The sequence below is a fragment of the Xyrauchen texanus genome, chromosome 50 (assembly GCF_025860055.1).
Source record: "Xyrauchen texanus isolate HMW12.3.18 chromosome 50, RBS_HiC_50CHRs, whole genome shotgun sequence".
NCBI classification, from domain to species: domain Eukaryota; kingdom Metazoa; phylum Chordata; class Actinopteri; order Cypriniformes; family Catostomidae; genus Xyrauchen; species Xyrauchen texanus.
The window spans coordinates 18,843,800-18,860,682 of NC_068325.1; the positions used below are offsets into that span (position 1 = coordinate 18,843,800).

Consider the following 16,883-nt stretch of genomic DNA (forward strand, 5'->3'; position numbering starts at 1 on the left):
CCATTAAGGCACCTCCTGCTGTATTTTCAGCGTTTCACGAAGGAACGTCTTTCCGCCGTGAAGTTTACTTTTAAACTCTTCAAACAAGATTAATTATACAGGGCTTCTTTCCAACGAATTAGTCATCTAGCTGATTTTGAATATATTTAGTTATGCACATCCATCCGTTTGTCTGACTAAAGAGGCCATTCGTTTACCAATTCATCCATTTCAGCTCACTGCCACAGACAGACAATTTTAGACACATAGTACTGATTAAACCTGGAGGCAGCCTCCATTTCCTCGTCAGTTGACTTTAGAATAATGAGACGGACCTTTCCGACACATTAGCTCCTGAGAGATGTTGTCATCTAGATTGTGAGTCTCTTTAGCCCACTCAGTCTTTCTCTCTCTGCCTCTTTTCTGTGAACTTTCAACCGTTTCTTGGAAACAGTGCGAGAGAATCAGGCTAAATGGCCCTTGACAGCTGTGGATGGCCATTAAATGTATGGCTGACCATCTAACTGCTACTCTCAGGACAAACAGCACTTACCGCAAGCCACAGTGGATCACAATGATGTACAGAGCTCTTATGGGTGAGAGAGAGAGAGAGAGAGAGCGCGCGCAATGAAGTGGAAGACAATGGAAAATGACTGGCTCAATCTGAGCCGACACTAGAGACAACAATACCCTTGCGTATAGAAAGTAATAGAACTATATAACATGCCGGCATTTTATTCTACTTAATGTGATGGTGACCAGCCATTTGTGTTTCGAATAGTACTTTTCAAGTGGTGAAAATGAGTAAACAATTGTGCCATTTTAGCAAAAAGCTGCATCTTATTTGTTTCAGCTTAACACTACATGTGCTACAGTTGCACTGCGCCATATTTAAATGAGGTAATTGTCAGCCTTTTTAGCGAAAACACGCCTCCTTTCTACTAAAATTAGACTTAAATTGTGTCGCATTCGCAAAACGGTGCAGTCTACCATGACCTTATCATGGAAGAGCCCATTCGGAAGTCCCTGTGATTTTCTTTTGATATGGCTCAGGACTAGGATTGCCACCCATCCCACTAAATATGGGATTGTCCCGTATTTAAAGATGAAATGACGCGTCTCTAATTGAATTCATATGGGACACGATTTGGCTCATATTTATGCTGGTCCGATGCAGTCACGGCGAAATCATACAAAATGTAACCTTGATATTCGTTGTGAATTTTGCCTTTGGTGGGTTAGGGATCTGAACAAACCCTTAACCTAAAGTGTTAAAATTTGGTGCGTAACATTGTCCCATATGCAACAGTCATTAATGTTACCTCAAATCATGTGGCTTATAAAGATGAGGTTTGCTATGACTTTTCTAAGCAATCAGATTGATGATTTTCACTTGGCAGATGAAAAAATTGGTGGAAAAATCCCACAGACCTCTATTGATGGAGGGACCTGAGTTGGGTTGCTTGTAAAATACGGGACGCTCTCTCTGGAGTTGATGATGGGGGTGCTGGCTGACTTTTATAGACACCCTGCACAGTTTTAACATGTTTTAGCACAATGTGTAGCCATTTCAGACAGTCCCTTACCCTAAGTATGAGTAAATTACAATAGCAAACGCCACTAAAAGTGGGAAACGGTGAGGAAAAAACTGTTCTTGTGTTGTGGATGGGTGGTTTTGCTTATAAACTGGACTCCTTTAGCTGTTAGAATTGTACTATTCATGTCCACTGGAGTGACATTATTCACCATGGATCTTTTCTCGTAGATGAAACTGTGACTGCGTGCAAATGTGTTGTTCTGGACCCCCTATACGGCCAAACGCCTGTCTCAGTTTGACCATATGAGAAAGAAAGTGCCACAACAGCAAACTGGTACACAGGTCAGCTGTCTCGTGAGCCGCCATCTGTGTTTAGGAGAGAGAGAGAGAGAGAGAGACAGAGACAGAGAGAGAATGAGTTTGTTTGAGGGAGGCAGATAAAGACCAAATATTTTTGTCATGTCACATGTTGTTTGGGAACCGTGCAGATGTCTAATCTCACACAGCCTATTACTTGCGGACAGCAGGTTGAACAGCATCATGTATCAGCAATGCATAAGCAAAGCGAGCGAGATGGAGAGATAGAGATCCACAGTGGTTCACACCCTTTACAATGACTTCATATTATTTTATTGCAAACTGAATTTGTACAATCGTGCACTGCAGAAAATCATTTTCGTTATTAGTAACAGTCAAAAATACTGATTTAAAAATTATTTTATATAAAAAAAGACAATGGATGGGCACGTTTGCTGTGCTCAACCAGCCATGAGCTGTAACATTTGAATATATGATTTTTTAATTTAATTTGTGGCTCATCTGACTTTCATTGGCTGTGAGCCTTGTTTGTGGAAGCCCCTTGCTTTTGATGTTTTTCCGTTTATTATGGTGATGACATCATTGGATTGCTCATCCACCTGGCCTGTTTCAACAATTTTGATGTAAGTGATTTCAGTGATTTGTGGTCAATTATTTCAGATCTGTTGGTCCTCACAATGCAAGTAAATGGGTACCAAAAAGCACATAAAGGCAGCATGAAAGCAATCCATAAGACTTCAGTGGTTTAATCCATGTCTTCAGAAGTGATATGATCGGTGTGGGTGAGAAACTATATTGTGAGAAAAATATCTTCACCTTCACATTCTTCTTGCATATCGGCACCTACTGGGCAGGAAGGATAATGTAAAGTAAATAGACTTGAATTTTTTCTGTTTCTCACCCACACCTATCATATCACATCTGAAGACATGGATTAAACCACTAGAGTCTTATGATTACTTTTACAATCTTTGTGCTTTTTGGAGCTTCAAAATATTGGTACCCAATCACTTGCATTGTATAGAACTGAAAGTTTGTGTTCAGCAGAAGACAGAAAGTCACACATCTGGGATGGCATGAGGGTGAGTAAATGATGAGAGGATTAAACATTTTGGGTGAACTATCCCTTTAACCGTTTGAGGTTCGTGTTTCCAACCATTTGAGATCAGTTACTTCAGTAATTTGGAGCAGGGATTTCAACAAATTTGGGGTCAGTAGCTTCAACAATTTAGGTTCAATTATTTCAAAGATTTGTGGTCAGTGAAAACAATAATTTATGGTCAGTGATTACGATGATTTGGAGTCAGCAAATCTAATAATTTGAGTCTGTGAGTTTAATAGTTTGGGGTCAGCGATTTCAAAGATTTGCAGTGAGTGATTACAATGAGTTAAGGTGAGTGATTTAATGATTTGGGATCAGTGATTTCAATGATTTGGGGTCAGTGATTTCAAAGACTTGAGGTCAATGATTTCAATGATTTGGGGTCAGTGATTTCAATGATTTGGGGTCAGTGATTTCAATGATTTGGGGTCAAAGATTTCAATGATTTGAGGTCAGTGATTTCAAAGACTTGAGGTCAGTGATTTCAATGATTTGGGGTCAGTGATTTCAATGATTTGGGGTCAATGATTTCAATGATTTGGGGTCAGTGATTTCAAAGACTTGAGGTCAGTGATTTCAATGATTTGGGGTCAATGATTTCAATGATTTGGGGTCAATGATTTCAAAGATTTGCAGTGAGTGATTACAATGAGTTAAGGTGAGTGATTTAATGATTTGGGATCAGTGATTTCAATGATTTGGGGTCAGTGATTTCAAAGACTTGAGGTCAATGATTTCAATGATTTGGGGTCAGTGATTTCAATGATTTGGGGTCAGTGATTTCAATGATTTGGGGTCAAAGATTTCAATGATTTGAGGTCAGTGATTTCAAAGACTTGAGGTCAGTGATTTCAATGATTTGGGGTCAGTGATTTCAATGATTTGGGGTCAATGATTTCAATGATTTGGGGTCAGTGATTTCAAAGACTTGAGGTCAGTGATTTCAAAGACTTGAGGTCAGTGATTTCAATGATTTGGGGTCAATGATTTCAAAGATTTGAGGTCAGTGATTTCAATGATTTGGGGACAGTGATTTCAAAGATTTGAGGTCAGTGATTTCAGTGATTTGAGGTCAGTGATTTCAATGATTTGGGGACAGTGATTTCAATGATTTGGGGTCAGTGATTTCAATGATTTGAGGTCAGTGATTTCAATGATTTGGGGACAGTGATTTCAATGATTTGGGGTCAATGATTTCAAAGATTTGAGGTCAGTGATTTCAATGATTTGGGGACAGTGATTTCAATGATTTGGGGTCAGTGATTTCAATTATTTGGGGTAAATTATTACAAAGATTTGGGATCAGTGATTTCAATGATTTGGGGTCAATGATTTCAATGATTTGATGTCAATGATTTCAGGATTTTAGGTCAGTGATTTCAATGATTTGGGGTCAATGATTTTAAAGATTTGGGATCAGTGATTTCAATGATTTTGGATCATTGATTTCACAGATTTGGGGTAAATGATTTCAAAGATTTGGGATCAGTGATTTCAAAGATTTGGGGTAAATGATTTCAAAGATTTGGGGTAAATGATTTCAAAGATTTGGGGTAAATGATTTCAAAGATTTGGGATCAGTGATTTCAAAGATTTGGGATCAGTGATTTCAAAGATTTGGGATCAGTGATTTCAATGATTTGTGATCAGTGATTTCAATGATTTGGGGTAAATGATTTCAAAGATTTGATGTCAATGATTTGGGGGTCAGTAATTTCATAGATTTGGGGTCAGTAATTTAAAAGATTGAGGTTGATGATTTCGATGCCAACAATTATTTGCAGCACTGGTAAAGAGACACACATTGTAGGATTCAAGGCCACAGGGACAACACTGGATTTGATCAGACATTTAAAATGTAAAGAACAGGATTGCTTTTCTCTGACGCTCTCTTGTTTTCCATTATTTTCTCTTTTTCATTAAAGCACTCCGATCTTTATTCTTCTACTCTCTCTATCCTCTCCAGATGCAGAGTGTGCTCAGTAAAATGGGCAACAGCCACTTCCTGTCTGCAGCAGCTGTACAGTCCATCAGCATCTCTCTCTCTCTCTCTCTCTCTCTCTCTCTCTCTCTCTCTCTCTCTCGAAGTGAAGTGAAGTGAAGTAAAGTGAAATGAGATGAAATGAAGAGACCACAGCAAAATGATCAGTTGTGTTTGAGTAAAATGAACATTTTTGTTTTATTCCATAAACTACTGACAACATTTCTCCCAAATTCCAAATAAAAGTCATTTAGAGCATTTATTTGCAAAAAATGACAACTGGTCAAAATACCAGGTGTTGCTCTCTGATTCTTGATGTTTACCGAAAAACGTTTTTGTATTTAAGCTCTAGGTTGTCTGTAATTTGAGAGGCATCACTGACATATCAAAGATGAATGCTGCCGAGCGGCATCATTTTGTGAATTATTTGAAGAAATTAACATTTCACATTGAAAGCAATTCCAAACTGAAATGTGCCTAAGATTCAGTTTAATATTGTCTCTTTACTGGACAACTATTGTCATTTCCTACTGCTGAGTGGCCCCTTTATTGCTGCTTTAATTCATGAAATGGTAGAGGACAAGACATTTTGGGGGAAAGAGGTAGGGGATGGGTGTGATTTGGATATGTTGCAAGCCAGATTCAAACTCATGTTTCTCACTTGAGCACCATGGCGCAGTGTGTCAAACCATGTGCACTAACCATGAAGCAATAGCTCCAATGCATTCTTGAAACACATGTTATATTATAGTATTAGTATATAGAGATCGGCATTGGCCATTAAAAAATGTATACCGGTTGAATGACCAAATATAAAGAAGAGCCTGTGTTATTGTATTGTTTAAAGTTTAGCGTACTGTTTTTGCAGTTTATGAGTTGGATTTTGTTAAGTGACAGATTTTTGGGAGTGCAGCAATGTCCTTGTTTAACAGACCCCTGGCTAAAATAGACAGAGATGGAGAGAGGGTATGACAGACATACTGTTGAATAATTTATACCCTTCTGCTCAATAAAACATTTTCTTCTGCCAATGTTTTAGTAAGAAATGCAAGTTCTGTTCCTCTTGTCTAGTTTTGCATCATGATGTATGGACAGCGGATGGCTTCTCCTTTATTTCTCTTTATTTCATCCATTCCTCAAGTGAAAAGAAACACTGTATTCTACTCTGCTTTGTAGATTTATGCTGTCTATCCATTCAACACCATTTACGGGAGGATTCACTAAAAATGAATCAAAATTTAGATTCAAAACATGTACCTTGTTGTGAGCATTTAAGGTGCACCTAGCGTAGTAGGTGCAACATCACACAAGAGCAAAAGTTTACAGTCAGCATCTCTAAGACTAACATAACTAGACTCATTTTAAATATATTTCTGAAGAATAATATTCATTTGAACTTGTTTAAAAGTTTATAAATGGTTAAAAAATAATTTTGTGCACATTTTAGTAGCAGAATAAAGACTAGCACACCTGGAGTCGCAAGTTTGAATTCAGGGCGTGCTGAGTGACTCCAGACAGGTCTCCTAAGCAACCAAATTGGCCCGGTTGCTAGGGGGGGTAGAGTCACATGGGGTAACCACCTAGTGGTCGCTATAATGTGGTTCTCGCTCTCGGTGGGGCGTGTGGTGAGTTGTGCGTGGATGCCGGGGGGAATAGCGTGAGCCTCCACACGCACTAGGTCTCCACGGTAACGCTCTCAACAAGCCACGTGATAAGATGCGTGGATTGATGGTCTCTGACTTGGAAGCAATGGAGATTCGTCCTCCACCACCCGGATTGAAGCGAGTCACTACGCGACCACGAGGACTTATAGAGCATTGGGAATTGGGCGTTCCGAAAAGGGGAGAAAAAAAATTGCAGAATAAAAAAAATCACATTTTTTTTTGTTGAATGAATTACATTTTGTGTGCCGATTAATTAATCGCATGTTAATATTTTCTGAGAACGCCAAATAAAAATAATTAAATATATAATGATGAAATTATTATACATACTTTACATTTAAATAATTGCATATATATATAAACGGATGCTTTTGTAGCATCTCTCTTTGGTTGCGTCACGTCATAAACATACCATTTTTAGGTCGCTGTGTCAATGAAATGTCGTTTATACAAAAAGCACATCTTGACATCCCTAAATTCGGATTTGCGCTCCATCAAGCTGTGTTTTGAACGCAAAATCGCATCCTCGTGTTGCCCTGTCTGCTGAAGGGTTAGTTTGTTCTCTGTATAAGCGTTGTCTATACGGCAAGTTTCGCTTACTGCCCCCTGGAGAAAACTGTTGGTACTTCAAACATGAATTGATCAGGAATCTTCCTAACTACGGTCCAGGAACATGATTAATTGTGTTAAATTGTTAATTTTTACAGAATGAATCGCACTGAATTAGCGTGTTAAATCGACAGCCCCTATTATTAACACCCATAAGTAGCTTTGCATTATGATATGGCACTAACAGGCTAAGCCTTGGATGCTGTTTATATGATGACGTTTATGTACATGTCTTTTTTAGTGTTAAATACATTCTCCTATCCCATCTTAATATGTAGAGACGACTATAAGTAAGCCATTCGTAGGCTAATTTTCTAGAAAACTGTAAACATTGTGTTTCTGTTGCGCTTTAAAAAGTGCTGTGTGTCTTGAGCGACCCGCCCCAACAACGTTAGCGGGACTATCTCTTTGTTTGACCAACGTCAGACAGAGCATATTCGGAAAGCTGTTTTGAAAATAAAGTTTATTTTTGCAATTCCGTTTGTTGGCGCAGAATTTACATACTTCATCTTTAATAAAAATGTATTCACCTTAAGTGATCTGCTGCAATGAAGTTTGTGTTTCCATCCAAAACAAATGTATGCGATATTTCAAAATTTGCATAAATACGTGTTTCGAAACGCAGCTATACTCTATATCATGCCTCCAAAAGCATCTTGAGCTTTACAATAAAATAGGGGAATGTTGTCTTTCAAAGTCAAGCATTACATCATCTGTATCCTCATGTCTATCTTCTCTCATCTTCCAACTCTCGGGATTTCAAAGTTCTTTTCACTGTTTTTTTTTCTTTACTCAAAGTTAGAGCTGTTCCTCTCGCTCTTTTTCTTGGATCCCTGATGAGTCACCATCTGCACACTCTCCTTTTCTCTCTCTGTCTCTTTCTTTTTCTCAGCGTGAGATGGAGGTGGGACTTTGTGTCCTCAATACTATGGTGGACATGTTCTGAATGACAACATGGTGGTACCATTGATCAGTAGAGTGGATGAAACTCTCTCCCACACTCAAACCTTCATTAGCACATCCCTGAGAAAGAGGAGTCCTTTAGAGGTGGCTCAAACTGACTAAAAAAAGAGATGATTTACTGCTCTGAGTGGGCTGTTGAATTTACATTAAAACGTCTTATGCATGTTTTACTGTGGGCGCCATTGCTTGCAAATATTCACACACAATACTGCGCACTTACTCGTCTTGGTTGCATGGATGTTAGTCCAATGTTAGAAACATACCTAACCATACACAAACACATTGCAAGCATGCGGTCTGTGCGTAACTGTTGTGTAAACAAACTTCAGCACTCAAGGGGGCGATAGAGATACCTATTTAAAAGGTAATGTTTAAAAAATGTGGCTGACGTTATCTAAAGGTTAGGAACATGCATTAAAATAACATTAATGGAGCATCCTTATTATGTTATTAGTAAGGCTGTGAATCAATTACATGCTGATTAATTAACGAAATTAATCACAATATCAATAATTGCTTGGATAGGTCCCCACAATAAAGCCTGAAGTCAAAAGTGATACATTTTGCAATTGAGTTTTGTCCTTTTGCGATCTGTCGTAACGTGTCCTTGTGCTCCATCTGCACTATTTTTAACTGTCATCTATGTACATATGTGCAATTTTTAGGATGCTGTGTCAAGTCAAAAGTAGTGCTTCTGTCAACAACACGTCCTGTATGAAGGATTCACATTCTGTGGCTACGCTGCTTGCAAGGATTTTTTTAGACGTGCTGACTGCCCCCTGCTGATGTGACTTAAAACCACTAAATTACATGTACTTCAAACTTAATGGTCAAAATCACTGAGCTCACTTTTTCCCCATTCTTATGGTTCATGTGAACATTAACTGAAGCTCCTGACCCGTATCTGCATGATTCTATACATTACACTGCTGTCATATGATTGGCTGATTAGATAATCGCATGAAGTAGATGTACAGGTGTTCCTAAAACGTGTGCTGCCGGTGGACGTTTTTCAAATTTCCAGTTGCAATATTCTTTGCATGCTCTCGGTTTTAAAACAATTGATTATTTGATCATAATGACAAAATATGCATTGAAGTGAGGATAAAAATATGGATGAATATTGTCAATAATGTAAGATTCAGACAGCAAATCCCCACAAGGTGTCAGTGATTGATTTATTCCCCCCTGGAGGCTGCTGTTATATTGCAGAACTTAATCCCAAAGTATACTTCGGTTGTCCGTGTTGCTGATCACTCCACACTTAGTATGCACGATGTATATCAGTGCATGCATCAGCCATTGATTGTACTAAAAGAGTATCACAGAGCAGATTTAATGCATTCGCTTGCGGACAAGAGAGTATACTTTAAAAGGCAACACAGTTGATCGGGTGTGATCCGATACAGACGCAGAAAAAACGCATGTTATAAAAGCTCAAAATCTAGTGCTCTTGCTCTAAATGTTCTGGAGCATAATCTCTTGGATGAATAATAGATGCAGAAATGTCTTGTTGTCACTCATACATGCTGATCTGTGTTCTGTCCATCGTGTTCAATCTGTAACCTGTCAACCAGCCAGCAAAACTAGTGCGACACAAGCAACCAAAGGCGACTTCTAACCGCAGGCCACACTGTCCTCCAGACTGCTCATAAAAACTTCATTAACACTGGGGGAAATGCTAAAGCCTGAGAACCGAATTGATTTAACCCAGTTTTCTACACGTCAGCCCCTCCGCAAACTGTCGCTTCTCTTGAGAGTCCGAATAAATGTAATATGTTTGCTAGTTTTAACTTATTTTTTCAATATTTAATTAACAAGAAGGGTTAACTGAGAGGTCCATTGACAACCCATGAATAACTACTGTGGAAGTACCACGGTACAGTAATGGTATAATTTTAATACGTGGTAGTTCCAAATATATATAGAGTTGAACTCAGATGTTTACATACACTTGGGTTGAAGTTATTAAAACTCAATTTTAACCACTCCACAGATTTCATATTAGCAAACTATAGTTTGGCAAGTCATTTAGGACATCTACTTTGTGCAAGACATGAGTAATTTTTCCAACAATTGTTGGAAGTTTACAGACACTAAGTTAACTGTGCCTTTTAAGCTGCTTTGAAAATTCCAGAAAATGACGTCAAGACTTTAAGTTATTAGCCAATTAGCTTCTGATTGGAGGTGTACCTGCGGATGTATTTTAAGGCCTACCTTCAAACTCGATAGAACATTTGTGGGCAGAACTGAAGAAGCGTGTGCGAGCAAAGAGGCCAACAAACCTGACTTCGTTACACCAGTTCTGTCTGGAGGAATGGGCCAAAATTCCAGCAACTTATTGTGGATGCTTGTGGAAGGATACCCAAAACATTTGACCAAGTTAACCAATTTAAAGGCAATGCTACCAAATACAAAGTGTATGTAAACTTCTGACCCACTGGGAATGTGATGAAAGAAATAAAAGCTGAAATAAATAATTTTCTCTGCTATTATTCTGACATTTCACATTCTTAAAATAAAGTAGTGATCCTAACTGACCCAAGACAGGGAATATTTTCTACGATTTAATGTCAGGAATTGTGAAAAACTGAGTTTAAATGAATTTGGCTAAAGTGTATGTAAACTACTGACTACAACTTGTATATGTGGTACTGCCATGGTATATGTCCAAAAACATGGTACTGCCACAGTATATGTCCAAAAACATGGTACTGCCACGGTATATGTCCAAAAACATGGTATTACCAAGGTATATGTCCAAAAACATGGTACTGCCACGGTATATGTCCAAAAACATGGTACTGCCACGGTATATGTCCAAAAACATGGTATTACCAAGGTATATGTCCAAAAACATGGTACTGCCACGGTATATGTCCAAAAACATGGTAGTGCCACGGTATATGTCCAAAAACATGGTAGTGCCACGGTATATGTCCAAAAACATGGTATTACCAAGGTATATGTCCAAAAACATGGTACTGCCACGGTATATGTCGAAAAACATGGTATGTTTTTGTAAGCTAAATAATTTTAACTGTCTAGGTCTTTAAAGGAGACATTTTTTACATTTTAGTACATTTATTTATTTTTAGTAAGAAGGGTTGAAATAAATATTCACCGTCTGACTGGCCGATACAGATGTGCAGATCATACGTGAAATCCCTCCATTCCCCAATCGATCCAGTGTTTCATAGAGTCTAGTGATGGAACATGCAGCAGTGCGCTCTGCTGGACAACACGAAAAACTGACATTTCTGTTTGTGTTTTAGTCTCCTGGTACAAACATACAGATGTGACTGTACTGCAAAATAAATGACTTCATTTGATTCATTATATAAATTAAATAATTTAGTGAGAACAAGTGGGAAAATGTGCCAATCCAAGACTTGCTACAGCTTTGATTTATCTTGTATAGAGGACGTTTAGATATTTTGACTAGAAAAGTAACTGCTCATTTCTATTTATTATTATTATTATTATTATTATTATTATTGTTATTGCTGTTGAGTTAGAAATAGTGTGGAAATCCAAAGCCTGAAATCATTTGTTCATGTGTTGTCCGCTAGGTGCCAGTGCAGACATGTAAATAATGACGTACTAGGCCAGCGAGTGTTTTTAGTGCATTTTACGATATTTTCTCTCACCTTCTTTCTTTCTAGATCACGGGGGCGGTCCTGTTGGCAGTGGGACTATGGGGGAAGTTCATTTTGGGTCCATATATCTCTCTGATTGCTGAAAACTCCACAAATGCCCCATTTGTGCTCATCGGAACCGGGACTACCATCATTGTGTTCGGACTGTTTGGATGCTTCGCCACTTGCCGTGGGAGCCCATGGATGCTCAAGCTGGTGAGAGAGAGACAAACATGTGAATAGCAAGATTTCCTGCCTATGTAAACGTTTATAGACATGTCATTGAAACTCTTTGTCTCTTCAGTATACCATGTTCCTGTCTCTGGTTTTCCTGGCAGAACTGATTGCTGGCATCTCAGGGTTTGTTTTCCGTCATGAGGTGAGACGCGAGCATATGACCCATAATGCGTTTTGGAGTTGTCCATCTCTGTCACACTAGGAGAGCTTGTTTTGGTGATATCTGATGGATTGTGTGTTTGTGTGTGTGTGTGTTCTCTCAGATCAAAGGCACCTTTCTAAGGACGTACAATGAGGCCGTGGAAGACTATAATGCTCAGGATGAGCGAAGCATTGCTGTGGATAATGTCCAAAGGAATGTGAGTTCAAACTCTGATCGACTTTCACCATAGAGATGTGTGCACTTGGAGTGTTAAGAAAGGAAACAAAGAATTTACGAAAAATCACTGACAATGGTTTTCGAGAGACCCAGAAGTCTATTTAATGCAATGTATCTTATGCAAAGTGAAAGAGAAATGTAGGGTGGGACTTGATTGGGTAGTGAACAATGGTGTCCATATGACATGTGGCCTGCTATTAACTAGGGATGCACCAATCCGATACCTGGATTGGTTTCGGCTCTAATACTGAAGCTTTTAGACGGGTTGGGTATCGGTCTGACGAGCCCGATCCAAACTCTATTCTGTTTTAGTCATGTTCGCTAATGTCAAGCTCAAAAAATTATATAAAAGAACCGTAAAAACGAATTAAAGTAGTTCACATGACTCGTGCATTTTATTCAAATCCACTTGAAGACGTGTGATAGCTCTGTGAATCACAAAAGGCTGTTTAATAAATAAATATATAAAATACATGCGCAGCTCCAGTGTGTCAGTGAATGGCGCTTCTCTGTTTACACACACACTCATGGCTATTTTTAGCCTTCACGCGGTGCGCAATATTTGAGCGCTACTCACGAACATCTCATGAACAGACACATGAATTACACATGAACTTCGATATGAATTAATTACTCTTTACTGCAGCAGTCAAAATCTACGCAACCAAATCAATTGTTTTCCAACCAAACAACATCAAAACATCTATAGAGTGCAACTACTCAACATCTGTATGTTAGAGTATGGGACGCTAAATGTAAGTAAAGTATTTTTAAGAAATATTGAATTCATAAATGCTTGAAAATATATGCTTAATATCACGTATAAAGACACAGTTGATGCCCGGGACAAAATTAAACCGGGAACGCAAAAGATGTAAACATTTTATAAAAATGGCTATAACTCGTAATTTAGTTTCTTCTAAAAATCTGGAAAAAATTATAATAATAATGTTTATTTTCATAGTCTTGACAAAGTCAAAAAGTTTGGTTCCCGTACGAAAAACTAATGTGGTATTTAAAAATGAAGATTTACCTCTACCTGGTCAAAAATGCTTTTTACAAAATATTTTTTTTTTTAGCTATACCAAGAGTCCATGTGTTTCTATGCAAATGTTGGAATATTGCATAAAAAATGCTGTTTGTAAACACAACGATTCGAATACAATCTCCAAAATGTGCATAAAAACTAAGTATACGATCGCATGATGTGGATGCATCGCCTCGTGGTGGCGTAGTGACTCCGCGTCTGAGTCCTTCAGTCCGCGCCTCTTATCACGTAGCTTGTTGAGCGCGTTACCGCGGCAACATAACGTGTGTGGAGGCTTCACCCTATTCTCCGTGGCATCCACGCACAACTCACCACGTTCCCCACCGCGAGTGAACACATTATAGCAACCACGAGGAGGTTACCCCATGTGACTCTACCCTCCATAGCAACCGGGCCAATTTGGTTGCTTAGGAGACCTGGCTGGAGTCACTCAGCACGCCCTGGATTCGAACTGGCGACTCCAGGTGTGGTAGTCGGTGTCTTTACACACTGAGCTACCCAGTCCCCCTCGCCATGTACCTTTTAAAGAAAAACATCAAATAAAAATGCTATACAGACCATATAAATATAATATCTTGTTAATTTGTTTTACCACTTTATAAGCACATTTTACCAAATATCGTGCTATTCAGTTGTATGACATTTTCAGTAAAAAGCTTATCAGACCTTGCAAAAATAACGTACTCTCTTTGTCCTTAGTTGCGTTGTTGTGGTGTTCTGAACTACACTAGCTGGTTCTCCAGCGTTTATTTCCCTGCCAACGGAATTCCACCCAGCTGCTGTGCCAACATTTCTGACTGCAACATCTCAGACTTGAGAAACACCACCATAGCAGTCACTAAAGTCCACCAACAGGTAACACACACACACACACATCGCACAAACACACATGCTTGCTGTTTTTATTTCCATCTATTCAAAATGTGTTTTTCATTTCTCAGGGCTGCTACAAACTAGTGACGTCCTTTATTGAGACTAACATGGGCATTATCGCTGGAGTTACATTTGGCATCGCATTCTCGCAGGTAGGAAAGAAGAGAAATAGAAACGTTTTTTCCGAAGGTTTGTTTGGTTGAAACTGGCACTCCCAAAATTGTGCAATGCTCCCTTTGTTGCATAACCCATTTTCCTAAATATGACCCCTTTAAGTGATACTTAAGACTTGAGCAGGAATCCTTTTCCTAAGCTTGCGAGTCGAAAAGTCACTTCTGACGTTACTGTTTGCTAAATAAAATGTACTGAAACCTGTTTTCTATTTCTACCGAAACACTGAGCAGCTGGCTGGTGTTTTCTCACACAGGTGTAGCGATGGAAGTCATAGAAATGAGTCACTCTTTACCGCTGTGTGTGCATTTGTGTGATGGCTAAAACAAGAGCCGTGCTGCCATGACAACCTTGCGGTGAACAGCGACCCGGGCTGTCTGTGTTTTCCCAGCACTCATTTAGTAAACACACACAGATACACATGCACGCAGTGGCGCGGGAGCTGAGTGTGTGGCACAACTGGGGTTTGCTGGCGAATGTGCCCGTTTCAAACACAATCAGCCACCCTGTCACTCACAGCCGACTCAGCGGAGCACACACTAATACACTTCTTTGCCTCGGGACTATTATGCATATCTCTATCTCTCTTTTCCTCTCTGCACTAATGGGTCTAATGGGTAGGAACAATTTTACCTCTCCGAAACACATTACAGTTCTGTTTCAAAACCTAGTAATCAGCCTTGCTGTTTTGTAATGCTTTTGTGAGTGGGTTTTCCTTTTTTTTGTCATCTAATTGCTTAGTAGTTTTTTTTTATTTGTCCTGTGGGCTGACAAATTAATTTATAAAAGTAGAAATATTCCATGTGGTTTATGCATGATTTATGCACACACACAAAAAATATATATATATACATACTGTGGACTAATTGCAAAAAAAATGGTCGAATTTTTCAGAAATCCCCCCAAATAAAACAAAAAAAGACTCCAATTATTCATAAATAATATTGTTTATGTTTATAATCGTATGATGAATTTTTTTGTTACATTTTTAAACATTTAATTCTGGTTCTGTTCACTCTACCTTATACTGTAAAGTCTTATTACATTTCAAAGACTTGAGCTCGTCCATAGACATTCAGTCTAATTTTCAGTACACGCACCACCCTTGTTTTTTCATTGAGTATCTCGGCCTCTGAGTGGACTAGAAGCTCAATCTGGGTGCCATTAGAAAGCCGAGATCTTCTCCTTTGCTATTGATTTTATCATCAATAGTCAAAAAATATTTTTCTAATGATTTTTTCTCCTTTATGGCATATTTTGGTTCTGGACGTCTAAGATATAACATTGGATTATTCATTCAAGCAAGCTTACAGACAAGAAACATTGGCTCACTTTCTAAGGTAAAAGTAGGTATTAAGGTTTTTAATTATTTGGGAGTTACAGAAGAAGTTATCGGAGCGTAAACGTTTGTATTTGTTGACTTAAATCATATTTCACTTTGTGATTCTTTTGCAAATCTTTCAAACTGTAGTATGAGGGCAACAAAAGTACCCATACAGTCACATTCCTGAGAACGAGAGCTTTTAATTGATATATGACTTGTCCATTTATGTGCTATGTGAAAGACTTTTATATTCACATAAATATTTCTACCCCTTTACCTCTAGGGGGTGCTAATTCTCATCGGAATTTTTTTGAGGCCTTATTTTGTTAATGTCGCATAAATTAAAAAGTGATCTAAGCTTTCAAACGATTAATCGTATGCCTGACTTATGTATACGGAGACTTTAACGTTTTAAGCGTAGACTTTTTCCCCCCCCCCCCTTTTGACTCGCTGTTGGATCCATAGAGTTTATGGGGATAAACAAATCTTCACAACCAAGAGACACAAGCTCAGCTCTTAAAACTAGCGAGCAGCCTTTATTGTCTACATAGGCAGCTGCCTTCTTAAGACTAGGGTATACTTCGGTTTTCTGTGTGCAGTTCCATCTCACGCACACTCAAGTGGATAGCCCAAAATCTAAGTTGCACGCAGACAGTCCGTGCGTACCATACTGATGAAGTATTGCGCAAGATGTATGTGGCAGGGCGGAGGGCGGGCTGGGTTGTGATAATACACACTCGATCCCTTATCAGGCTAATTAAGCCTCAGAGAGAGAAAAGGTCGATGGCAGACCGTGGTGCGACGGGAGAGAGATCGTTTACGGACATGTCCGTCGTGTGTGTGTTTTGTGTCTTTTTAAGTTTATCATTAAAACTATTATTTATATCGCCAAGCCGGTTTTCGCATCCTCCTTTCCATCAAACTTCTTTAAACACTGGTGCCGAAATCCGGGAAGGAGGAGGGATGCCCGTCGTGGAGTCCTCGACACTGCCGTCCACCCAGGGGAGCGCCGCTGCCCGGACGCGGTGAACGGCCGCCGTCCACGAGGCGAGTGGGGACT

General features: G+C 39.0%; 1 protein-coding gene across 1 annotated transcript in view; it reads left to right on the plus strand.

Annotated features, from left to right (window-relative positions):
• tspan7b (tetraspanin 7b) overlaps window positions 1–16,883 on the plus strand; it is a 32,872-nt gene that overhangs the window by 9,376 nt on the left and 6,613 nt on the right. The window contains exons 2-6 of the mRNA XM_052124526.1: window positions 11,819–12,007; window positions 12,096–12,170; window positions 12,292–12,387; window positions 14,155–14,310; window positions 14,397–14,480. Of these exons, the coding sequence (XP_051980486.1) occupies window positions 11,819–12,007; window positions 12,096–12,170; window positions 12,292–12,387; window positions 14,155–14,310; window positions 14,397–14,480 (600 nt within the window). The remainder of the gene's footprint in view (window positions 1–11,818; window positions 12,008–12,095; window positions 12,171–12,291; window positions 12,388–14,154; window positions 14,311–14,396; window positions 14,481–16,883) is intronic.